The 27,385-nt window shown below is 41.0% G+C and overlaps 1 protein-coding gene across 1 annotated transcript; it reads left to right on the top strand.

Annotated features, from left to right (window-relative positions):
- Window positions 1–423: 423 nt before the first annotated feature.
- col6a3 (collagen, type VI, alpha 3) lies at window positions 424–27,385 on the top strand. The gene is made up of 21 exons (XM_028964676.1): window positions 424–784; window positions 4,775–4,891; window positions 7,008–7,598; window positions 9,078–9,671; window positions 9,790–10,410; window positions 10,907–11,491; window positions 14,148–14,738; window positions 14,846–15,433; window positions 15,650–16,253; window positions 16,499–17,070; window positions 17,385–17,984; window positions 18,357–18,947; window positions 19,282–19,875; window positions 20,248–20,838; window positions 21,167–21,766; window positions 22,139–22,729; window positions 23,058–23,657; window positions 24,030–24,620; window positions 24,950–25,549; window positions 25,922–26,512; window positions 26,841–27,385. Exons 2-21 carry the CDS (start codon window positions 4,801–4,803, stop codon window positions 27,383–27,385), a joined length of 11,331 nt encoding a protein of 3,776 aa, XP_028820509.1. The 5' UTR covers window positions 424–784; window positions 4,775–4,800.

Raw genomic sequence — 27,385 nt, 5'->3', positions numbered from 1 at the left:
GAAAGGCGCTAATATAGGTTACCGAGGGTACATCAGCCTTTGGGGGACAATTCAGTTTAAATAGAATTTTGGATAAATTTATTCAGCCTAAGTTTGTTTTGCTACAACTGCCTGGCAGTGCAAGTCTAATAATATGAAAACCATATAAATAGAATTATACTCGCATTACCTGAACTGCATGGACATTATGACATAAAAAGTATAATTGTGCTTTAAAAAAAAGTGCTTTTATTTTTTTTTAAAAACCCCTGACAACCACCCTCTGGAAGCGAATTTTTTAATTTTTACATTTTTATTCTTCAATAAAGCATGCCATTCAGTTGTCCTTTGAATATGCCTTTCTTTGGATGGACTGGAAAAGTGGAAGGAGAGGAGAAGAAAACTCATGACATCATCTTTCCCAGTGCCGACTTCCAGAGCAAACAGCGCTCTGTGTGTCTGGTTTTCATTTAGAACTCCATCCCTTTCTTTTTCCTTTTTTCTACTTCTCCTTCTTCTTCTTCTCAGAGGAAAGTGGGAGGTGGAAAGTAAGTGTGGCAGCTCTCCAGGAGTTTCTGAGTTTGTCCTGCTCCAGCCTTTGAGACCATGCCACAGCTCCTTTGGTGAGCTAACGGAAGGGTGTCTGTGAAGAGTCTCCGACTTACTTCTCGGCGCACCTTTTTCTTTGGGCCGAAAACATTTGACACGACTGTTCAGTGGAGTTACCAGCAGGATAATGCCCCACGGGACAGAGTGTTATCGAGCAGATTTTTAAGTTGTGGAATACATTGCCTTTACACACAGGGTAAGAGAACTATGAATATTTTAACTGGAATGTTTCTTTTTCTAATGCATAATGCAGACACTGCAGTGTCTTTGGACACTGAAGATGTTGGTAACGGGGGGGGGTTGAGCTTTGTCATTTATAGCATTTTTTAGTGCTGAGCAGAACACACAGGCCAAAGTTTAGGTGTAGAAGAATGCTTGGTATTACAGCCTGTAGGGGAGAGGGGAAAGAGAGATAAGTGGGATGGGATAAGGTCAGAGATGTGCGCCTTCTGCAACTGAAAGGACGGGAAAGTCTCGAAAGGACGGGAAAACCTCAGCGGCGTACCCAACATTTTCTGGACTTTTTGTAAGATAGCAGAACACTCAAGAGTTAGAGGTATTTCTGTTCACTTCTGGGCAATACTGGGAGACCGTACCCTCCCACAGAGGGAGCTGAGGAAGGTTTTCCACATTTATGGCCAACCTGGACAAATGTGCTCGCAGGTAAAAGCCATTCTACTTCTCCTCCGAGCCAGAGGGTTCCAGGACAAGACTGGTTGTGACATGTGTCTGTGACTTTCTTTCTTTCATACCCACTAGGCAGAAAATTGAGCAAAAAATGCATTTATAATTAGCAACAAATGGAGCCAATCAATTAAGCACTGGATTGATGGATTTGGCTCATTTCTGACTCATTGGTCTCAACATCTGCAGCACATTATGCAGTATTATTTTTGCACCAGCAGGTGGAGACCTACTCTAGATTACAAGATGCAACAGCATACAGAGAAACAGAGAACCGTTATATAGAGAACCGGCACAGAGAAACGTTATATCCGGAACAATTACAATAATATGACAATTAATAATTTGACCACCAAATACCATATTACATATCATAACAGTTATGGCATTTATCAGACACCATTGTCCAGAGAGTTTTTTCTAGTCACTAATGAGAGGGACAGTCTCCCTGGAGACACTCACGGTTAAGTGTCTTGCTTAAGACAATGTGGGGTTTGAACTTGGGACTTTGTGGTCTCCTGGTTCATCTCTAACCCATCAGGCCCATTAAACATTATGACTCTATTTGAAGCATAGAAATAAATCAAGCGGAAGTGAGAATGATTGGAATTAACAAACCATACTTTGAATGCATCAGAGAACATTTAGAATGGCCTGAAACAACATCAGTCATTAACCTTTTTTTGTGTAAGCCAAATGGGGCATTGCACTGTTTGCATAATTTTGTTAAGTTTGATTAAGTAAACCTGAATTTTTTTAATCAGGTATATTGGTGTATTAGATAATATTGTATTCCATTGTGTTTGATTGATTACATCCAGATATGATCCAACAATTGTGGACAGGAAACAAAGTCAAGGCACAAATCGTGAGCAGTTACAGATTAATGAACTGTTCCTAAACGAACTGTGAGTTTTATGAATTATGTCACTACATAAAAAAAGCTGTTCACCTCTACCGTTCTCTGTACAGTCATGTTAAAGAAGAAGAGAAAATGCCATTAATTTAACAGCCTATGGCAATGAAGTGTACTATAGCATATCATAGTAATCATATCAGCAGGCAGGTCAAATGTGGGTCTTGGGTGGTAGATTCAAACATCACTTACTACCATTGTGTCCCTGAGCAAGACACTTAACCCTGAGTGTCACTACTGACTTTAAGTCACTCTGGATAAGGGCGTCTGCTAAATGCTGTAAATGTAAATAAATTCAGGGGTGCGGGTTATGAAAGATTTTGGAATTATGAGGAAGCCCGTGGTTGATACCAGCATAAGCTGAAAGAGTCATTTTGCAGAAGAGGTTTTAGGGTTACACATATTTTAGGGTTACACATATTTTTCTTGTTATAGGTTAGTGTTAGAATTAGGGTTGCCCTCAAAATAAAGAAGAGACACAATGCACAGCAAATTTTACAAAATTGAAAATTTTTATTATTATACATGCCCTAACCCTTATTTTCTATTTTAACTGATTTTTTTACACAGAAACAAAAATGTCAGTGACCTTTGTGAATTAGGGGTGATTGACCTTCACATACCTTTCATTTAAGACCTCTCTCCTCCTGTCACGTGCTGTCTATCAGTTGTCCCCTTTTAAATTTAAGAGAACATATTTTGCATATCAGTTCTGGTGAATTTTTTAATGCATGTGCATTTTGTAATGCATGTTGGCTTAATTGGATTGGATTTCAGTGAAGCATTTATACACTTTTCCTCCCAGTTTTTACAAAGTAAAGATCTAATCAGCTTTTACAAATGAAGTATGCAGGGGCGGTCCTAGCCTGTTTGGTGCCCTGGGCGAACTTCCCCTCTGGCACTCCCCGCAAGACCAAACACACACATAGCAATATAAAACATATTTAGAACATTTAGAAATATTTTACTGTAAACCAAGGATCACCCGAATGTAAATCAATACACATTTAGAAGTATAGAATTTAGAGTATACAAAGACGCCGAAGTTAGCCCGTTATTTACAGCTCCTTATTCAAAACTAGTTTTGCTGCCCGCAATACTAGTTATTTTACACTGAATTGTCCATATTCATCATAAATCCATTAGAAATGATACCATTTCTAATAGTTCAGGATGTGGAGTGGGCACAGAGATCATCACCATATACAGATTTAAAACATTCTTCATTTCTGAAACAGATTTCCTGGCTGTAAGCCTCACTGAACTTTACCCCCTACAGGCGCAATACAGCTATTGCAGCCTGCCGAGCAGTATTTAAGGTGGAACTGATATTGGAATAAGGAGCTAAATTCCTCATTGTGTTTTACTTTGTGAGCGCCAGCCAGTCCTTAGGCGCCCTTACTCCCCGCAAACAGGGGATAGAAAACCGATCAGTGGCCATGCAATCGTGATAGCAGGGCAGCATGGGCGCCCTGCCACAATGCTGCCCTGGGACAACCACCCATGTCGCCCATAGCAGAAACCGCCACTAGAAGTATATCAAGTGTTTGTGTTTTTTCAAAGACATTTCTGGTGATGTAACATTACCAAAAAGGTGAAGTAAGGTAACAAGAAAGGAATGGTGCAATATTTAACACAGTATTAAACAATTTGTGATACTGCAGGTCTGGATATTTATCTTGACTGTGCTAAGTGCACGTGTCTGTTGGTCTGTTCGTCTCGCTGTGTGAGTAAAGTTAGCATTTGGAACAGTTTGTGTGAACCGCAGTTGCAGTCATCGAATAGCACACTAGCAATTTATTGAGGTTCTAATGTTTTATTATTAGTTTTTGTAAGAGAGGTATCGCTTAATCAACTCATTTTAGATGAAACGTCACTTCTGGCATGACTATGTTTTAACAGGATGTCTTTCATTTGTCTGATATTCATTCAAATGATCCTTTGCATGTAATGCCATGGAACGGGGAGAAGGGAGAGACACACTGGCTTGACATTGTTGAGTTTTATTTAAGTGCGACAGATTACTTCAATTCTTTAAAGTTTAGCCAGTGTTCACTTTTTACACTGTACGGATGCACTGAAAAAAAGTAAACAAAAGTTTGTAAAAATTAAACAAAAGTTTGTATAGATTCAGAAGTAAGAGAAATAGATGATGTCATAGGGTGGGGTTTGCTGTGTTTGTAGGTGTTACCTGCTAAACATGAAGAGATGTGTTATAGTTGTGCTGTCTTTTTTTTCGTTCTGCCTATTTTCATGATCCATTTAATAGTCACAAATTGGATACAGAGCAGTGCAGATTGCATGTAAGAAATAACACATTATTATTGTTATTTGAAATTTAGTGGAGTTAAAGTAAAATGTCTCTCCAAAGGGAAATACTTTAGTAAAGTACAAGTACATGAAAAAAGTACAGTACAGTTGTGACTTACTTTGTTACTGTCCACCACTGGTAATAGTACCAACAGAGACCTCCGATACTATCGACATCCATTTAACCCTGATTCTGCATTATCTGATACATTGTTAATCATGTCTTAATCATTAAACACTGAATAAAAATAATTCTGTGTTGTCTTTTGATTTCAGGTGTATCACCTGGCGCTATAGCAACAATGGGAAAACTTCGCTTGTTGCCACTGTGCACCCTTGTCGGAGTTCTTCTGATATGTTCAGATTTGCCCCCAAGACTCTCTGCTCAGGAAGGTAAGATCCTGCATGACTTTCTTTCCCTAGGGTATATCACGGTCATTTTCAGCAAAACCCATCTGACTGAAAATCTGAATCCAATTCTTTACAAAATGGATAAATTAAAAATCCAGAACATTGTTAGAGAACATTGTGTATTTTATGTGTTTGTATGTAAACCTCCAGTTTATTACTATGCGTACCCATAACATTTCATTTTTAGTTTTTAAGGATTTTTAAGGGTCTTTTTTTTAAGGGTTCTGAAAACTTAAACTTCCATTATTTAAAGGTCGACTAATTTGATGGTTTGCAGGAATTCATTTTATTTTGAAAGAAAAATGCTGTTGATACACAGACAGGCCTTATAAGACATAGATGTGACTCAGATGTACACAGATTTGAGACCTGGAACTGTTCCTCTCAGTTCATAACCTACATAGTTTGTGTTGATGTTATACCCTCATTCATTGCCATTGCAGCACAGACACTTTCTCTAGTCTATGACTGTAACAGTAGCTCTCAGGCTTTGATATCCTGCTGTCAGTCCTGGGACTGTTTTCACAGGATTTTTAAAAGGTACCACAAAAAGCCCTCCATGAACGACATACTAATTTCAGCACTCTGTCTTTTTTTAACAATTAAGATCATTAAACACAATGGCTACACAGAAATGACCCTTCCTAACTATTCACCGCTGCTTCACCAGCCATCGTTTTCATGGCCACACCATGAAACCATTCATGTTGCATGTTTGTTAACAGATTAACAAATACATTAGTGTTACAAGAATAGTGGGATTTGCATTAGCTTCATTATAGATTTATGTTACTTCATAACACTTTTCAGATTAGCCAGAGGGTCTACATGTTTCATATTTGACACACAACATTTGCCTATATGCATTCAGTGTACAGTACAGGCCAAAGGTTTGGACACACCTTCTCATTCAATATGTTTTCTTTATTTTCATGACCATTTACGTTGGTAGACTCTCACTGAAGGCATCAAAACTATGAATGAACACATGTGGAGTTATGTACTTAACAAAAAAGGTGAAATAACTGAAAACATGTTTTATATTCTAGTTTCTTTGCTCTGATTACTGCTTTGCACACTCTTGGCATTCTCTCGATGAGCTTCAAGAGGTCGTCACCTGAAATGGTTCTCCAACAGTCTTGAAGGAGTTCCCAGAGGTGTTTAGCACTTGTTGGTCTAGCTCACCCCAAACCATCTCAGTTGGGTTCAGGTCCAATGACTGTGGAGGCCAGGTCTTCACTTTTTGTTAAGTACATAACTCCACATGTGTTCATTCATAGTTTTGATGCCTTCAGTGAGAATCTACCAATGTAAATGGTCATGAAAAGAAAGAAAACACATTGAATGAGAAGGTGTGTCCAAACTTTTGGCCTGTAGTGTATATATTACAAGCACATTTAATCATACAAGGCATTTCACAACACTCTAAGCTTTTAACTTCCCACCGTTGCTTGCATACGTGAACACAGTGTGTCTTGTTTTTGAATGTTGATGGATCTATACAAAATCTGTGTATAGCATTTTATAATTTATACGGTGATGAACCTGATTGGACTCATCTTTGCAATGTTGCCTCACACTACAGGAAATTTGTATAAGCTCTACTGTAATTGACTTCATTTACATCAATTTACATGAATGATATAAGTAGAATTGAAATAATGAATGCATGCATTTAAATTTTGCATGCATGATATGCAATATGAAACATGAAAGTATAACCAATATGGAGGATCTATCTATATGACACTTTTGAAGTGTTGATGCTTAGACCAATGTAGTTCAAAAGGTACTAAATCTGGCAACATGGATGAGACACAGAGTCATGACTGGTACTGTTATCACTGTTTTCTGTAACACGAGTCTGCATGTGATGAAACCCAAGATGAAGATGGTCACGCCAGAATCTTAGGTCATTAATGAATGAGCATGAGACTGGACGGCATCTTCCTTGGTTTTCTATACATGCAGAATGAAAAATCCTTGTATTGATGTGTTTGTTTCTCCAACAAATTACATATCTGCTCTCTCTCTCTCTTTCTCTGTCTGTGTTTTAACACTCACGTTCTGTTTATCTCCCTCTCCTCTCTTCCTAAAGCACAAGAGTCCGCTGACCTTGTATTCTTAATTGATGGATCAGAGAACATTGGAGCTGCCAACTTCCCTCGCGCCCGTGATTTGGCCCTGAGAGTGATCGAAGGGCTCGACCTGGGCAGGGACGCCATCCGGGTGGCAGTGGTGCTGTATAGTGACGCCCCTGAGATCACACATTATCTCAGTAGTGACAAGCGGTCCGTCCTGAATGCAGTGAAAGTGCTCGGGTTCCCCGGGGGAGATGAGGCAAATTTGGGTGCTGCCTTGGTGGAGGTGGTTCAAAGCACACTGAGTTCAAACGCAGGAGGCAGAGCAGAGGAGGGGGTGAACCAGATTCTTGTGGTAATCAGTGCAGGGCAGTCCACTGATGATTTCAGTGAAGGAGAAAGGTCGGTGAGAGAGGCAAATATCTACACCTTTGGGGTTGCCATTGGTGACGAGGCAGCAGCGAGTTTGGAGGCAGTCGTATCTGATTCAAGCTTCGTATTAAAAACTCCTGATCTGACAAATGTGGCCAGCATGCGTGACCAACTGCTGCCATATGTTAGAGGGGTTATCCAGGGCACCATTACTCTGCAAAGGGAAATTTCTGAAGGTATGTACATATCACATGCTTGACTTTTAAATGAACACAGGGGTAGAGTTTATTTGAGAATTGACCATTTGTCCATCACAGCCTTTCATAGGTCGGGGTACCCATACGACTCTCTAATTATCATCTGATTACACTTATACTTACTTTTGCGCAATGAATCCATGCTACTTTACGATTAATGTGATAGTAACTATCTACAAAAAATTAGAAATAGCTTGTCATCACTGACATGTTAAAATAAATAAACACAAAACAATATCCAATGACCTCAAATATCAGAACAGTCATGGTACATAATTGCTTTTCACATTCATATGTTATGTTTATATTATAGAAATTAAGTTTTATTGTCCTTTAAAATTAGCATTTTTACTAAGGAGGAAATCATTCTAAATTAAATTAGGTCTTACATATTTATACTGACCTCACATTATGATAGTGTGTGAAGTCAGAATTTGTCTCAGCTAAGCAGGGGCAGAAAGTTCAATTTAAACCCTCAATGCTTTCAAAATTCTGCAAGGGGCTGCTCTAAACCAGGATTTGGAACCCCTGGGATTTTTTAAACGGAATCCTAGTGTGGACTTCTGCTTCCTGATTCTGACATGTCCATTACGTTTATTTCCTAATGCAGTGGTGTAACATTGTATGTGTATATACATTTTTTTTAAAAACACTTCTGGTTCCTCACATCTGGGTTTGAGCCACTAAGCCTAAAAAAAGGCAAGAACACTGGCCCTAGAATGGTGTATGATATCATACTTAATTCTGCATTTGAGCATATTTAAGTTCAATTTTATTGTCATATACAAATTCAGTGCAACATTGTTACTGTAATGAAATTCTCAGAGCCACCTCAACTTTATGCATAAAATGATAAAAAGAAATACTATAAAGCTAAAAATATTAAACATCAGTCTATACAAATAAAAAACAGTGACATATGTATGATGTCATATTTTATATACACATTTAAAATATCTATATACACAGTGCACATGTGAATGTAACATATTATGATTAAATTCAATCATACATTGGATGTGTTTTTATGTGGTTCTATCTTTAGTGTACAATTTGGATTATGGTTGATGAGCTGCACAGCGTCATTTTAGTCACAACCATTATTATTATATTGGTTATTATAGACTGTTATATTTCACATTTACAGCATTTATCAGACGTGGCATTTGAACCTGGGTCTTCTGGTTCATAGGCGAGTGTGTTACGCTAAGCTACTTCCACCACATATTTTTTTTAATCAATAAAAGATCTACAATGTCACAAAATATGAATACGTTTGGCATTTAATGTTCAATAATTACTTACAATACAAAAAATGCTGGACGTTTGCCATTGGTTTAGATATTCATTCAATATTCATTCCAGTTTTTTGTCTCAATAAGAACATTTTACAGTGCTCAATCATACATTATTTGGGAATCACTGTGTGAATTAAATTCTTGTGTATTTACATTTCAGTTCTGGCAGTTGGGAAGAGGGACATCATTTTTCTCGTTGACATCAGTATGAGTACCGGCGTTGTTAATGGAATCCGTGAGTTCATCAAAAAATTTATTGATTCCGTGCCAATAGGACCCGACCAGGTGCAAGTCGGTTTGGCACAGTTTACCACCACCGCTGGTTCCTTAAATGACCTGAACACATTCAGCTCCGGGGAACAACTTCTTGCTTCACTGGGCAGACTTCGCCCCAGACCGTCACAAACTGTGAACATTGGAGCTGCTCTGGACTTTGTGCGAATCAACATGTTGAGACAAGACAAGGGTAGCCGGATAAGCGAAGGTGTGCCCCAGCTGGTGCTGCTGATGACTAGCAAGAGGTCAAGTGACAGCACAGACCAACCAGCCAAGGCCCTTCAAAAGATGGGTGTCTTGACCGTGGCAGCAGGTATTAGAGCAGCGGATGAAGAGGAGCTGAAGAAGATTGCCTTCGATGAAAGTTTGGTGTTCATGGCCAAGGACATCCGTTCTTTTAATAACAATCTAAAACAGATTGTTTCCCCACTTACAACACTGACTGGAGTTATTATCTCAGAGGAACCCACAGAGACAGGTAAAACCAACCACTATTTAATTTATAGATCATTTTGATTTGCCCATGAAGGGGGAGTGAGGGTTCATTGTGATTAGAACCAATAGAACAAATCTGTCTCCTCTTCTCTCTTTCACAGTGACTGAGGTGACTACAGTCCAGACGCAGAGGGTAATCCGAGATATTGTATTCCTAGTGGACGGCTCAAACTATGTTGGGAATGCAAACCTTCCAGCTGTCCAAAATTTCATCTCAGAGGTGGTAAATCGGTTAGACGTACGACCCGAGCGTGTGCGCATTGGCCTGATGCAGTTCGCTGAGAGATCAAAGACAGAGTTTTATCTCAACACCCACAGCACCAAACAAGAGGTCCTAGCCAACATCGCACGGCTGCAGTTGGTGGGAGGAAATGTCTTGAACACTGGTGCCGCGCTACAGTATGCCCTTGCCAACCACTTCCAGGCATCTGCTGGGTCCCGCATCAGACAGGGCGTTCAGCAGGTACTTGTCCTGGTCACTGGAGGTCCATCGCAAGATGAGGTCAAAAGAGTGGCAGACAGAATAGCGCTGGCTGGAGTCCTGACTTTTACAGTTGGTGCAGGCCAGGTGGAGGAAAGCTTCCTGCGCACCATTGCATTTGTCCCAACTCTGGCTTACCATGAGAAGAGTTTTAGTGGACTATCTACTGTCGTTGAACGCATTATGACACCTTTGATCACCGTGGTAGGAGATACAGATCAAGTTGCACCGGAAATAATTGGTAAGTATATATATGTATTTTTTTAAAGAAAAGTAGATGGTTGACAAGTTTCTCTGACTTTACACATCAAATTATCATATTAATAATATTGGCATTTTGTATAAATGCTTTAATGCTATTATTTAAGAATGCCAGAATATTTTTTAATAGATCCTGACTTGAATTAAATGCAGATCCTTAATAGGCTAATAATAAGTGTTGAAGGTTGAAAACAGTGTGGGATGAGAACAGTGGATCTCCAGAGACACAATCCTGCCATTAATATCGGAATGCAGAGTACATACACAAATGGCAGGACATTTTGGACATCCTTGGAGAGAGGCAGATTTACTGTATATTACATTATAAATGGAATATTTTTACTCGGTGTAGAGTGGGACAGATAAGTATGTGCTCTATATAGTCATTGAGTAGGATGCATATAACAAAGACATTTTTAATAATGATTCACTGTAGTGAGTTAACACTCCTTTGTCATCTTTTTCAGTGGAAGAAGATGGATTGAAAAGAGATGTTGCATTCTTGATCGATGGCTCTGATGCCGTCAGATCAGACTTTAATTTTATAAGGGACTTCCTCATTAAGGTCATACAGCCCCTTGATATTGGCCTTGACAAGATTCGAATCTCAGTTGTCCAGCACAGTGAGACACCAAAGCCAAGTTTTTACCTGAACTCATACCGAACCAAAGAGGAAGTGCTGAGGGCTGTCAATGGTCTGACCCTTGCTGGGGGACAGAATCTGAACTCTGGTGCTGCTCTGAAATTCATGAAGGACACCATCCTGTCCCCAACATATGGCAGTAGAGCAGGAGAAAACGTTCCACAGTTCTTGATTTTTCTGACTGCCAGCAAATCACAGGACAATGTAAGGGATCCAGCTGGTGCTTTAAAGACACAAGGAGTGGTACCTTTCGGGGTTGGAGTAAAAGACGCCGACCCAAAGCAGATTGCGGCGATTTCCCACAACCCATCTTTTGCGTTTAACGTGAAAGAATTCAGCCAGCTCAGTGCGGTGCATCAGAGACTGAATAACTTCGTCAGCCTTCCAAATGAACAGCTAGAAGAAATTCTGGTGCAAGGTAAGGCAAAATACGTCTGCTCTTTCTCGGCCTGCGCTGTTTCTGACCGCTGTCGGCTCACTCCGCTGACACAGGGAACGATGTTGTCTTCTTGCCGGATGGAAAGTGGAAAATCTTATGATTGATGTCCACGTTTGCTCAAATAGCATTTCAATACTTACCGTAACTAAATGCTGTTCTGAATGGAGGAGACACAATATATTCACATCTTGACTTTGATAATTGGACTCTTTTACAATGACTGGCCTGCCGAGGCACTGAAAGATGACTTTTCTACCATCCTTGTCCTGCGTACAAGGTTGTTGGGTTCCCTGATCTATGCTTCACTGTGACACAGCTTGCTTCTCAGCTTATAAGCTTTTAAAAATATAGATGGCTGGAGATACAATCTTCTGGACCATAAATATAGGCATCTTCATTTGTTTGCATTTCCTTTGTTTGGCTCATAGCTCATAAAGAACGCTATAAGTGATTTGATACAGTCATATAACAGTTTATTAAGATGAATGCAGAAATGAAGAATAGTACGTTGGGCAAAATAAAACTCATACGTTTGTTTCGGCAAGTGAAATAACTCTTTCTGACGCTTGGTCCTTTTTATTCCTTGTAAACATTCACATCTTTTCCCATGAAAAGATGTTTTAATTTGTCCTCCCAGCTTTGCTTTGGCAAACTAATATTGTAACGATTTCCTCTTTGCTTCAACCATCTTTCTACATTTTATTGGTCAGCATTTAAAGTGTCCTTAAATCAGTCACAGTCAATGGTAAAAATCCCTGTCTGTCATTTCTGTTTTCTCTGACGTCTTAGTTAACACTACAGATGTCAGAAGAGATATAGTTTTTCTTCTTGACGGTTCGGACGAGTCTAGAAATGGATTGCCTGCCATCCGAGAATTTATACGAAGAATAACCGACGAGCTTGACATCGATGGGGAGATGATCCGAGTTGCTGTTGTGCAGTACAGTGATAACGCTGTGCCACACTTCCTGTTTACTACACACAAAACCAAGAAAGACGTTATCTATGCAGTAAGAAGTCTTCGACCCAAAGGAGGAGGGTCCCTCAATACTGGGGCAGCCTTGCAGTACGTTAGAGACCATGTTTTCGTCCCCACTTCTGGCAATCGACATCACATGGGTGTTCCACAGGTGCTTCTTGTGCTGACTGGTAGAAAATCCAGCGATGACGTTGCAGGCCCTGCCGCTGATCTCAGAAGACTTGGAATTCTGACGTTTGCCATTGGCATGAAGAACGCAGAGGAAAAGGAGCTCAGAAAGATTGCATATTCCGCTAGGTTTCTTTTCAATCTACCTTCGTTTGGTGAACTCTTATCCATTCAATCGGACATTCTCACATTTTTCCAATCTAAAATGGAGAAGGAGCCTCCTACCGTTGTTGGTAAGAACTACCACCAACTTATTAACTTGGCTTTCCTGTCTGCATTTAAGCCTTCCCTGTTCATCTTATGTGAAACTGAGCTTTAATACGACTTGAAGCCAAAGTCAGATTTGCTTACTTCAAAATACCTTTTCTTGCTATTTGAAACCAAGCTTCCATAATGTTACAGTGAGGAAGTTTGCTCTGCTTTTGCTTGTTCTCTCCATGAGGACCCTTCAGCACCAAGATTTGATTTTCAGCTTTTGCTCTTCCTTGAGCCAATGATTTCTTGATCATTGCCGTTTTCTTAAAAATAAAACGGATTCCTGCATTTTCAGCCTACAGAGGTAACATATCTTTTATCTAGAATCCGTCTTGCAGTGTTCCAAACTGCTTCTTTTGACTTTCAAAACTAGTTACCACTACTACACCAAAGTATCCCTGAAAATATTAATAGCAAAATGTATGTATGTAACATTGAATTTCCTCCATGAATGTCTTTCTGTTACTGATAGTTACCTTACCTGTGTTTTAGTTGAACTGGATGCAGCACAAAGAGACATAGTTTTTCTCCTGGATGGCTCTGAGGACACTAGGGATGGATTCCCAGCTATGTGTCAGTTTGTTGAAAATGTGGTGGAAAAACTCACCGTGAACCCCAACAGTGACCAGGTGTCTGTGGTCCAGTACAGCAGTGACCCCCAAGTGTATTTCCATCTGAATACATATTCAGCAAAGCAAGATGTGCTGAATGCAATCAGGAGTCTTCGATTGAAAGGGGGAAGACCCCAAAACTTGGGGATGGCTCTAGACTATGTTAGAAAAAATGTTTTTGTCACTTCCTCTGGAAGCAGACGCCTGGACGGTGTACCTCAGATTCTTATAGTGCTGACTGGTGGAAGGTCCCAGGACGACATCAGACACCCCGCTTCTAGTCTTAAACAAGAAAATATTTTGTCTTTCACAATTGGGACAAAAAAGGCAGATATTATTCAACTTCAAACTGTTGCACATATGCCTAGCTACACAGTATCTATATCTGAATTTGAGGACCTTCAAAACATTCAGCAGACACTTGTGTCATTTTTAAAGCATACGCCTCGCCAGCCAAGATTGCATTCGTCATCTGTTATAGGTAAGATTCATTCTACTTTAAAATAAAGGACTAATTTCAATGAATGCATCAGATGTGTATATGACATGACTTCGATGACTACATGACTACTGCACTTTTTCTCTACTTTTTCCAATACCCTGTCCATGTCTCTTATAACAGATGTTGGAAAAAGTGACATTGTGTTTTTAATTGATGCCTCTGACCAATCAAGGAATTTTGAATTAATGCAGAATTTCATTGAAAGAGTGGTAAAAAACCTTGACTTTGGGTCAAACAAGAATCAGGTTGCAGTGGTCCAGTACAGTCGCGAAGCAGCCGCAGACTTTTTTCTCAATACACACTTAAAGAAGGACGACATCATTCATAACGTAAGAACTCTAACCAAAAAAGGTGGGGGGCCCCTTAACACGGGGGCAGCTCTTCAGTACGTTGTTAACAACACATTTGATGAGGCTACTGGAAGTAGGCACCTTGAGGGTGTTCCACAGATACTGATTCTTCTGAATGGAGGAAGGTCCAGGGATGATATCAGAGGCCCAGCGGCAGAGCTGAAAAGGACTGGAGTGATCCCAATCAGCATTGGCACTGTGGGCTCTGACACCCTTGAGCTACAGACCATTTCTCATAAACCAAACTACTTTTTCATGATAAATGATTCAGAAGACCTCCCTGCCGTTGAAGAGAGTGTTTTGTCTTTAGTTAAAAGAATGTCACCTCAAAAAGGACCAACAATGACACCACATGTACTTGGTAAGAGGCAGTGTGTCTGTATGTGTGTCTATTTTTGTGAAGATGATAAATGAAACATGACTCACTTTAAATTATTATTCAACATTTGAACTTTCTGCCCTTTTCAGATTTTGCCAAAAGGGACATTGTATTTGTAATTGATGGCTCTGACGATTCTAAAACTGGTTTTGAAGGAATCCGTGGCTTTTTGTTTAAATTAATAGAAAATCTTAATATTGACGAAGACGGTGACAGAGTTGCACTTGTTCAGTACAGTCGTGATGCCACTGCAAATTTCTACCTAAACTCATACTCAACAAAGGCTGATGCTCTTAATTCAATCAAATTATTGCAACATAAAAGCGGACGCCCCCTCAAGACTGGGGCAGCTCTGGAATTTGTAAGAGATCAAGTGCTTACTGCCTCATCTGGAGGCAGGAGTTCGGAAGGCGTCCCACAGATTCTACTTATATTCAGTGGCGAAAGATCAGCTGATGACGTCAGAGCTATTTCACAAGCACTTAGGAGAAGAAAGATCAAAGCTGTTGTTATCGGGACCCAGAATGCTGACACCCTGGAATTACAAACTATGTCCAGTACACCAGCACATGCTGCTTCTGTTCGTGATTTCCAGAGTCTTGAAAGTGTTGTAGGGAAAATAACAACTCTAATTGCACATACTGAAGGACCCTCAGAAATTCTGCCTACAGACTTTGGTAAGACTTATTACATTTGCTCATTTTGGCAGTTTGATTTTTGTGATAGGAATTGAGAAACAAAATAAACATTACACTGCACCGAAAAAACATTGTATACACAATTATTCATCTGAATGGAACTATTATTGCACATGTAGACATCTCACAATGCAATTTTTGGATGTTACATTTTCTTTGATGGTCTCTTTGTTGGTCTTCTTTTCTTCATGTCAGTTCCAGACTCAAGCATTAGACGAGACATTGTGTTTCTTATTGATGGCTCAGACGATATGAGAAATAAATTTGCTGCGATACGTGAGTTTGTTGGCAGCATGGTTGAGGCTTTTCATGTGGATCAGGGGAAAGATCAAGTTTCTGTTGTCCAGTTTAGCAGCACTCCAGCGGTTGACTTCTACCTAAACACTCATACATCAAGAGAAAGTTTATCAAATGCCATAAGGAATCTGAAACCAAAGGGAGGAAGACCGTATTATACTGGTACAGCCCTAAAGTTTGTGAAAGACAATGTCTTCACTCAAAATGCTGGAAGTCGACACCTGGATGGGGCCTATCAAATTCTCATAGTGGTTGTTGGTGGTAGATCTAGAGAATCTGTTCATGGTCCAGCTAGTGCTTTACAAACAATGGGAGTGATGACTTTTGCCATTGGGTTGACTGACAATGCAGAAATTCAAGGAATTGCGTCACAGACCGATAATGCATTCACAATAACTGACCTTCAAAAGTTGAAGAACATTCAACAGAATTTATTGACAAAACTTTCTCAAGTACAGCCTCAGGAAAAAGTAACATTTGATGGTAAGGAATTTAAAAAATTGTATTATCCTATATAATTAGACCTTGTATATTTAATAAAATGCATTAATTAATGTACAATTGAGTGTGTGATGAATTTAATATTTTATAGATTTCTAGACAGAGTGCAATTAAAGTGCAGTTACTATACAATAGAATTGAAGTACAAGGTCTGAAATGGAATTCCTGAATATTAGACTGTAATATTGTGTTAAATTGCTTTGCTATCTTCAATTCAATTTCAGAGCAACCTGATTTGTCAAAAAGGGATATTGTTTTTCTTGTGGATGGCTCTGACAATACAAGGAATGGATTCCAAGCCATTCGAGACTTCCTGTACAGTGTTGCAGGAAAACTCAATGTGGAAAGTGCAAAAGACCGCATATCTGTAATTCAGTTCAGTAATGTGGCTGTTGCGAATTTTTACCTTAATTCATTCACGAAAAAGGAAGATGTATTAAATTCCATTAAAGGGCTCAACCATAAAGGGGGAAGACCCTTGAACACTGGAAAAGCACTTCAGTTTGTGAAAAACAATATTTTCACTGCATCTTCTGGAAGCAGATACAAAGAAAAAGTTCCACAAATACTGGTTTTAGTAAGCAGTGGCAGATCCAAGGATACCATTGATGAACCACTATCTGCTCTAAAAGACATTGGCGTGCAGATTTTTCCAGTAGGAACAAGACTCTCTGACAAAAGAGAACTGCAAAACATTTCATTTGACTCAAGTTTTACACTAGCTGTGTCTGAACTGAATGACCTTCCACTTATACAGGAGCAGCTTCTCTCTGCAATAAATACTGTAACAATGGAAAGAAAAACACAAACAGTAATAGGTAAGAAAAAAAAACAACATATTTATTCCAATAAACATTCAAAGTTTATTTGAAAAATATTCCATCTTAAATTCTGGACCAAAATAATTCAAGATTTATAAAGCTGGTTGCGTACATTCAGTTTTGAATTTTGCATACATTCTGATTAACTGATCAGAAAAGACATGTAAAAAAAAAAAGAATAGGATTTTTGTTGAAATTATTATTTTTTTATGATAAGGAAAAATATGAAGTTATGTTTCTTAATAATGATAAGGTTCCAAGACAATGTGCTAAAGCAAAATGTATTTTAAACAACATAATTTTCTCTCCAGTCCCAGTAAAAACATCTAAAAAGGATGTTGTGTTCCTGCTTGATGGCACTGATGGAACCCGGAATGGATTCCCAGCCATGAAAGATTTCGTTCAACGACTAGTGGAAAAGCTTAACATCACTGCGAACAAAGACCGTGTGTCTGTGGTCCAGTACAGTAGAGAACCAGAGGTTCATTTCTATCTGAACACGTACGAAAGGAAACAAGATATTGTTGACACGGTGAGAGGTCTGAGACACAAAGGGGGAAGACCTCTCAACACTGGAGCGGCTCTCCAGTATGTGAGAGACAACGTCTTCACCCCTTCCTCTGGTTCTCGGCGCCTGGATGGCGTGCCACAAATGTTGATCCTGCTCAGTGGTGGAAGGTCTTTTGACAACGTGTACACACCAGCTTCTTCTCTAAAGGAGCTCGGAGTTCAAATCTTTGCAATCGGAACAAGAAGTGCTGATAGCACAGAACTGCAGAGAATTTCGAAAGATCCCAGTTCTGCAGTCTCAGTTTCCGAATTCACAGATCTCCCCAATGTTCAGCAGCAGCTTTTAGCTGCAGTTGAGTCAGTTGCAGTCCCCAGCAAACCAGAGACCCCAACTGTTCTTGGTATGTCTGTCTGTTTTATTTCTGCTGCTTCAATCTAGTCTTAAAGAAAGGGTTAACGGAAATTGTAGAGGCGCATTTCTGCTGCTTCAATCTAGTCTTAAAGAAAGGGTTAACGGAAATTATAGAGGTGCATTTAAAACAGCTTATTAAGCAAGTTTGTTCCGTTAGTTGCGTATTACCTGCAAAGTAAACCCAGTTGACCCTATCAGTACAATGTTCTTTGGGTGTCTTTCCACATTAGATTGTGAGAATGACAGCAGATACATTACCTTTGTGTGTGAGATGTTTTTCGTCATGATGTGATGTTTGTTTGCCAAAGAGGTTTTTTGGTCAAAATGGCATTGATTTAAACGCTATTGTTTTCATTCCCAGTACCAGTTTCCACAGCTAGAAAAGATGTTGTCTTCCTACTTGATGGTTCAGATGGAACCAGGAATGGATTTCCATCAATGAAGGATTTTGTTCAAAGAGTAGTGGAGAAGCTTAATGTAATTGATGACAAAGACCGAGTGGCTGTGGTCCAGTACAGTAGGGAGCCAGAGGTGCATTTCTATTTGAACACGTATGAACGAAAACAAGATGTCCTTGACACGGTCAAAGGCTTGACACACAAAGGAGGAAGACCTCTCAACACCGGAGCAGCTCTCCAGTATGTGAGAGACAACGTCTTTACTCCGTCCTCTGGCTCTAGGCGCCTGGATGGCGTGCCACAAATGTTGATCCTGCTCAGTGGTGGAAGGTCCTTTGACAACGTGTACACACCAGCTACTTCTCTGAGAGACCTTGGAGTGCAGATATTTACAATTGGATCAAGAAATGCAGACAGCACTGAGTTGCAAAGAATTTCCAAGGACCCCAGCTCTGCCATCGCAGTTTCTGAATTCACTGATCTGCCCAACGTTCAGCAGCAACTGTTGGTTTTGGCTGGTTTTACCACCAGACCGGAGACACCTACTGTTCTGGGTATGTTATTACGTATGCCATGTTCCATGCGTCGCTTTAGTTGTCCAGGATTAAGCAGTGGTATTTCCATAAAAATTTAGACATTTAAAGCAAACTACTGTTAATGTACCTTCCTAGCCAGCCATGCGCCAGTTATCTCATTGCGTGAATGTGCTTGGTCTAGTCTGAGCTTCAATTTAACCAAGCAAATGTTTCTGGAAACAGTAGTACTAAGAGTCACGTTTTCTTGCAAAATCATGTTAGTCCTTGTCATATTTGCTTGAAAATTTAATTAGACGATGTGCTTACTCAAGCCTTCTTAAATAATATGACATCACTTCCTCTTCAGTGCCAGTTGCCACGGCTAAAAAGGATGTTGTGTTCCTGCTTGATGGCACTGATGGAACCCGGAATGGATTCCCAGCCATGAAGGATTTCATTCAACGACTAGTGGAAAAGCTTAACATCACTGCGAACAAAGACCGTGTGTCTGTGGTCCAGTACAGTAGAGAACCAGAGGTTCATTTCTATCTGAACACGTACGAAAGGAAACAAGATATTGTTGACACGGTGAGAGGTCTGAGACACAAAGGGGGAAGACCTCTCAACACTGGAGCAGCTCTCCAGTATGTGAGAGACAACGTCTTCACCCCTTCCTCTGGTTCTCGGCGTCTGGATGGCGTGCCACAAATGTTGATCCTGCTCAGTGGTGGAAGGTCTTTTGACAACGTGTACACACCAGCTTCTTCTCTGAAGGAGCTTGGAGTTCAAATCTTTGCAATCGGAACAAGAAGTGCTGATAGCACAGAACTGCAGAGAATTTCGAAAGATCCCAGTTCTGCAGTCTCAGTTTCCGAATTCACAGATCTCCCCAATGTTCAGCAGCAGCTTTTAGCTGCAGTTGAGTCAGTTGCAGTCCCCAGCAAACCAGAGACCCCAACTGTTCTTGGTATGTCTGTCTGTTTTATTTCTGCTGCTTCAATCTAGTCTTAAAGAAAGGGTTAACGGAAATTGTAGAGGCGCATTTCTGCTGCTTCAATCTAGTCTTAAAGAAAGGGTTAACGGAAATTGTAGAGGTGCATTTAAAACAGCTTAGTAAGCAAGTTTGTTCCGTTAGTTGCGTATTACCTGCAAAGTAAACCCAGTTGACCCTATCAGTACAATGTTCTTTGGGTGTCTTTCCACATTAGATTGTGAGAATGACAGCAGATACATTACCTTTGTGTGTGAGATGTTTTTCGTCATGATGTGATGTTTGTTTGCCAAAGAGTTTTTTTGGTCAAAATGGCATTGATTTAAACGCTATTGTTTTCATTCCCAGTACCAGTTTCCACCGCTAGAAAAGATGTTGTCTTCCTACTTGATGGTTCAGATGGAACCAGGAATGGATTTCCATCAATGAAGGATTTTGTTCAAAGAGTAGTGGAGAAGCTTAATGTAATTGATGACAAAGACCGAGTGGCTGTGGTCCAGTACAGTAGGGAGCCAGAGGTTCATTTCTATTTGAACACGTATGAACGAAAACAAGATGTCCTTGACACGGTCAAAGGCTTGACACACAAAGGAGGAAGACCTCTCAACACCGGAGCAGCTCTCCAGTATGTGAGAGACAACGTCTTTACTCCGTCCTCTGGCTCTAGGCGCCTGGATGGCGTGCCACAAATGTTGATCCTGCTCAGTGGTGGAAGGTCCTTTGACAACGTGTACACACCAGCTACTTCTCTGAGAGACCTTGGAGTGCAGATATTTACAATTGGATCAAGAAATGCAGACAGCACTGAGTTGCAAAGAATTTCCAAGGACCCCAGCTCTGCCATCGCAGTTTCTGAATTCACTGATCTGCCCAACGTTCAGCAGCAACTGTTGGTTTTGGCTGGTTTTACCACCAGACCGGAGACACCTACTGTTCTGGGTATGTTATTACGTATGCCATGTTCCATGCGTCGCTTTAGTTGTCCAGGATTAAGCAGTGGTATTTCCATAAAAATTGAGACATTTAAAGCAAACTACTGTTAATGTACTTTCCTAGCCAGCCATGTGCCAGTTATCTCATTGCGTGAATGTGCTTGGTCTAGTCTGAGCTTCAATTTAACCAAGCAAATGTTTCTGGAAACAGTAGTACTAAGAGTCACGTTTTCTTGCAAAATCATGTTAGTCCTTGTCATATTTGCTTGAAAATTTAATTAGACGATGTGCTTACTCAAGCCTTCTTAAATAATATGACATCACTTCCTCTTCAGTGCCAGTTGCCACGGCTAAAAAGGATGTTGTGTTCCTGCTTGATGGCACTGATGGAACCCGGAATGGATTCCCAGCCATGAAGGATTTCATTCAACGACTAGTGGAAAAGCTTAACATCACTGCGAACAAAGACCGTGTGTCTGTGGTCCAGTACAGTAGAGAACCAGAGGTTCATTTCTATCTGAACACGTACGAAAAGAAACAAGATATTGTTGACACGGTGAGAGGTCTGAGACACAAAGGGGGAAGACCTCTCAACACTGGAGCGGCTCTCCAGTATGTGAGAGACAACGTCTTCACCCCTTCCTCTGGTTCTCGGCGCCTGGATGGCGTGCCACAAATGTTGATCCTGCTCAGTGGTGGAAGGTCTTTTGACAACGTGTACACACCAGCTTCTTCTCTAAAGGAGCTCGGAGTTCAAATCTTTGCAATCGGAACAAGAAGTGCTGATAGCACAGAACTGCAGAGAATTTCGAAAGATCCCAGTTCTGCAGTCTCAGTTTCCGAATTTACAGATCTCCCCAATGTTCAGCAGCAGCTTTTAGCTGCAGTTGAGTCAGTTGCAGTCCCCAGCAAACCAGAGACCCCAACTGTTCTTGGTATGTCTTTCTGTTTTATTTCTGCTGCTTCAATCTAGTCTTAAAGAAAGGTTTAACGGAAATTGTAGAGGCGCATTTCTGCTGCTTCAATCTAGTCTTAAAGAAAGGGTTAACGGAAATTGTAGAGGCGCATTTAAAACAGCTTAGTAAGCAAGTTTGTTCCGTTAGTTGCGTATTACCTGCAAAGTAAACCCAGTTGACCCTATCAGTACAATGTTCTTTGGGTGTCTTTCCACATTAGATTGTGAGAATGACAGCAGATACATTACCTTTGTGTGTGAGATGTTTTTCGTCATGATGTGATGTTTGTTTGCCAAAGAGGTTTTTTGGTCAAAATGGCATTGATTTAAACGCTATTGTTTTCATTCCCAGTACCAGTTTCCACCGCTAGAAAAGATGTTGTCTTCCTACTTGATGGTTCAGATGGAACCAGGAATGGATTTCCATCAATGAAGGATTTTGTTCAAAGAGTAGTGGAGAAGCTTAATGTAATTGATGACAAAGACCGAGTGGCTGTGGTCCAGTACAGTAGGGAGCCAGAGGTTCATTTCTATTTGAACACGTATGAACGAAAACAAGATGTCCTTGACACGGTCAAAGGCTTGACACACAAAGGAGGAAGACCTCTCAACACCGGAGCAGCTCTCCAGTATGTGAGAGACAACGTCTTTACTCCGTCCTCTGGCTCTAGGCGCCTGGATGGCGTGCCACAAATGTTGATCCTGCTCAGTGGTGGAAGGTCCTTTGACAACGTGTACACACCAGCTACTTCTCTGAGAGACCTTGGAGTGCAGATATTTACAATTGGATCAAGAAATGCAGACAGCACTGAGTTGCAAAGAATTTCCAAGGACCCCAGCTCTGCCATCGCAGTTTCTGAATTCACTGATCTGCCCAACGTTCAGCAGCAACTGTTGGTTTTGGCTGGTTTTACCACCAGACCGGAGACACCTACTGTTCTGGGTATGTTATTACGTATGCCATGTTCCATGCGTCGCTTTAGTTGTCCAGGATTAAGCAGTGGTATTTCCATAAAAATTGAGACATTTAAAGCAAACTACTGTTAATGTACTTTCCTAGCCAGCCATGCGCCAGTTATCTCATTGCGTGAATGTGCTTGGTCTAGTCTGAGCTTCAATTTAACCAAGCAAATGTTTCTGGAAACAGTAGTACTAAGAGTCACGTTTTCTTGCAAAATCATGTTAGTCCTTGTCATATTTGCTTGAAAATTTAATTAGACGATGTGCTTACTCAAGCCTTCTTAAATAATATGACATCACTTCCTCTTCAGTGCCAGTTGCCACGGCTAAAAAGGATGTTGTGTTCCTGCTTGATGGCACTGATGGAACCCGGAATGGATTCCCAGCCATGAAGGATTTCATTCAACGACTAGTGGAAAAGCTTAACATCACTGCGAACAAAGACCGTGTGTCTGTGGTCCAGTACAGTAGAGAACCAGAGGTTCATTTCTATCTGAACACGTACGAAAAGAAACAAGATATTGTTGACACGGTGAGAGGTCTGAGACACAAAGGGGGAAGACCTCTCAACACTGGAGCGGCTCTCCAGTATGTGAGAGACAACGTCTTCACCCCTTCCTCTGGTTCTCGGCGCCTGGATGGCGTGCCACAAATGTTGATCCTGCTCAGTGGTGGAAGGTCTTTTGACAACGTGTACACACCAGCTTCTTCTCTAAAGGAGCTCGGAGTTCAAATCTTTGCAATCGGAACAAGAAGTGCTGATAGCACAGAACTGCAGAGAATTTCGAAAGATCCCAGTTCTGCAGTCTCAGTTTCCGAATTTACAGATCTCCCCAATGTTCAGCAGCAGCTTTTAGCTGCAGTTGAGTCAGTTGCAGTCCCCAGCAAACCAGAGACCCCAACTGTTCTTGGTATGTCTGTCTGTTTTATTTCTGCTGCTTCAATCTAGTCTTAAAGAAAGGGTTAACGGAAATTGTAGAGGCGCATTTCTGCTGCTTCAATCTAGTCTTAAAGAAAGGGTTAACGGAAATTGTAGAGGTGCATTTAAAACAGCTTAGTAAGCAAGTTTGTTCCGTTAGTTGCGTATTACCTGCAAAGTAAACCCAGTTGACCCTATCAGTACAATGTTCTTTGGGTGTCTTTCCACATTAGATTGTGAGAATGACAGCAGATACATTACCTTTGTGTGTGAGATGTTTTTCGTCATGATGTGATGTTTGTTTGCCAAAGAGGTTTTTTGGTCAAAATGGCATTGATTTAAACGCTATTGTTTTCATTCCCAGTACCAGTTTCCACCGCTAGAAAAGATGTTGTCTTCCTACTTGATGGTTCAGATGGAACCAGGAATGGATTTCCATCAATGAAGGATTTTGTTCAAAGAGTAGTGGAGAAGCTTAATGTAATTGATGACAAAGACCGAGTGGCTGTGGTCCAGTACAGTAGGGAGCCAGAGGTTCATTTCTATTTGAACACGTATGAACGAAAACAAGATGTCCTTGACACGGTCAAAGGCTTGACACACAAAGGAGGAAGACCTCTCAACACCGGAGCAGCTCTCCAGTATGTGAGAGACAACGTCTTTACTCCGTCCTCTGGCTCTAGGCGCCTGGATGGCGTGCCACAAATGTTGATCCTGCTCAGTGGTGGAAGGTCCTTTGACAACGTGTACACACCAGCTACTTCTCTGAGAGACCTTGGAGTGCAGATATTTACAATTGGATCAAGAAATGCAGACAGCACTGAGTTGCAAAGAATTTCCAAGGACCCCAGCTCTGCCATCGCAGTTTCTGAATTCACTGATCTGCCCAACGTTCAGCAGCAACTGTTGGTTTTGGCTGGTTTTACCACCAGACCGGAGACACCTACTGTTCTGGGTATGTTATTACGTATGCCATGTTCCATGCGTCGCTTTAGTTGTCCAGGATTAAGCAGTGGTATTTCCATAAAAATTGAGACATTTAAAGCAAACTACTGTTAATGTACTTTCCTAGCCAGCCATGCTGCCAGTTATCTCATTGCGTGAATGTGCTTGGTCTAGTCTGAGCTTCAATTTAACCAAGCAAATGTTTCTGGAAACAGTAGTACTAAGAGTCACGTTTTCTTGCAAAATCATGTTAGTCCTTGTCATATTTGCTTGAAAATTTAATTAGACGATGTGCTTACTCAAGCCTTCTTAAATAATATGACATCACTTCCTCTTCAGTGCCAGTTGCCACGGCTAAAAAGGATGTTGTGTTCCTGCTTGATGGCACTGATGGAACCCGGAATGGATTCCCAGCCATGAAGGATTTCATTCAACGACTAGTGGAAAAGCTTAACATCACTGCGAACAAAGACCGTGTGTCTGTGGTCCAGTACAGTAGAGAACCAGAGGTTCATTTCTATCTGAACACGTACGAAAAGAAACAAGATATTGTTGACACGGTGAGAGGTCTGAGACACAAAGGGGGAAGACCTCTCAACACTGGAGCGGCTCTCCAGTATGTGAGAGACAACGTCTTCACCCCTTCCTCTGGTTCTCGGCGCCTGGATGGCGTGCCACAAATGTTGATCCTGCTCAGTGGTGGAAGGTCTTTTGACAACGTGTACACACCAGCTTCTTCTCTAAAGGAGCTCGGAGTTCAAATCTTTGCAATCGGAACAAGAAGTGCTGATAGCACAGAACTGCAGAGAATTTCGAAAGATCCCAGTTCTGCAGTCTCAGTTTCCGAATTTACAGATCTCCCCAATGTTCAGCAGCAGCTTTTAGCTGCAGTTGAGTCAGTTGCAGTCCCCAGCAAACCAGAGACCCCAACTGTTCTTGGTATGTCTGTCTGTTTTATTTCTGCTGCTTCAATCTAGTCTTAAAGAAAGGGTTAACGGAAATTGTAGAGGCGCATTTCTGCTGCTTCAATCTAGTCTTAAAGAAAGGGTTAACGGAAATTGTAGAGGTGCATTTAAAACAGCTTAGTAAGCAAGTTTGTTCCGTTAGTTGCGTATTACCTGCAAAGTAAACCCAGTTGACCCTATCAGTACAATGTTCTTTGGGTGTCTTTCCACATTAGATTGTGAGAATGACAGCAGATACATTACCTTTGTGTGTGAGATGTTTTTCGTCATGATGTGATGTTTGTTTGCCAAAGAGGTTTTTTGGTCAAAATGGCATTGATTTAAACGCTATTGTTTTCATTCCCAGTACCAGTTTCCACCGCTAGAAAAGATGTTGTCTTCCTACTTGATGGTTCAGATGGAACCAGGAATGGATTTCCATCAATGAAGGATTTTGTTCAAAGAGTAGTGGAGAAGCTTAATGTAATTGATGACAAAGACCGAGTGGCTGTGGTCCAGTACAGTAGGGAGCCAGAGGTTCATTTCTATTTGAACACGTATGAACGAAAACAAGATGTCCTTGACACGGTCAAAGGCTTGACACACAAAGGAGGAAGACCTCTCAACACCGGAGCAGCTCTCCAGTATGTGAGAGACAACGTCTTTACTCCGTCCTCTGGCTCTAGGCGCCTGGATGGCGTGCCACAAATGTTGATCCTGCTCAGTGGTGGAAGGTCCTTTGACAACGTGTACACACCAGCTACTTCTCTGAGAGACCTTGGAGTGCAGATATTTACAATTGGATCAAGAAATGCAGACAGCACTGAGTTGCAAAGAATTTCCAAGGACCCCAGCTCTGCCATCGCAGTTTCTGAATTCACTGATCTGCCCAACGTTCAGCAGCAACTGTTGGTTTTGGCTGGTTTTACCACCAGACCGGAGACACCTACTGTTCTGGGTATGTTATTACGTATGCCATGTTCCATGCGTCGCTTTAGTTGTCCAGGATTAAGCAGTGGTATTTCCATAAAAATTGAGACATTTAAAGCAAACTACTGTTAATGTACTTTCCTAGCCAGCCATGCGCCAGTTATCTCATTGCGTGAATGTGCTTGGTCTAGTCTGAGCTTCAATTTAACCAAGCAAATGTTTCTGGAAACAGTAGTACTAAGAGTCACGTTTTCTTGCAAAATCATGTTAGTCCTTGTCATATTTGCTTGAAAATTTAATTAGACGATGTGCTTACTCAAGCCTTCTTAAATAATATGACATCACTTCCTCTTCAGTGCCAGTTGCCACGGCTAAAAAGGATGTTGTGTTCCTGCTTGATGGCACTGATGGAACCCGGAATGGATTCCCAGCCATGAAGGATTTCATTCAACGACTAGTGGAAAAGCTTAACATCACTGCGAACAAAGACCGTGTGTCTGTGGTCCAGTACAGTAGAGAACCAGAGGTTCATTTCTATCTGAACACGTACGAAAAGAAACAAGATATTGTTGACACGGTGAGAGGTCTGAGACACAAAGGGGGAAGACCTCTCAACACTGGAGCGGCTCTCCAGTATGTGAGAGACAACGTCTTCACCCCTTCCTCTGGTTCTCGGCGCCTGGATGGCGTGCCACAAATGTTGATCCTGCTCAGTGGTGGAAGGTCTTTTGACAACGTGTACACACCAGCTTCTTCTCTAAAGGAGCTCGGAGTTCAAATCTTTGCAATCGGAACAAGAAGTGCTGATAGCACAGAACTGCAGAGAATTTCGAAAGATCCCAGTTCTGCAGTCTCAGTTTCCGAATTACAGATCTCCCCAATGTTCAGCAGCAGCTTTTAG

Source organism: Denticeps clupeoides, chromosome 20 (assembly GCF_900700375.1).
Source record: "Denticeps clupeoides chromosome 20, fDenClu1.1, whole genome shotgun sequence".
NCBI classification, from domain to species: Eukaryota; Metazoa; Chordata; class Actinopteri; order Clupeiformes; family Denticipitidae; genus Denticeps; species Denticeps clupeoides.
The sequence above is the reverse complement of the archived record's forward strand: the minus strand, read 5'-3'. Positions and strand labels throughout refer to the sequence as shown.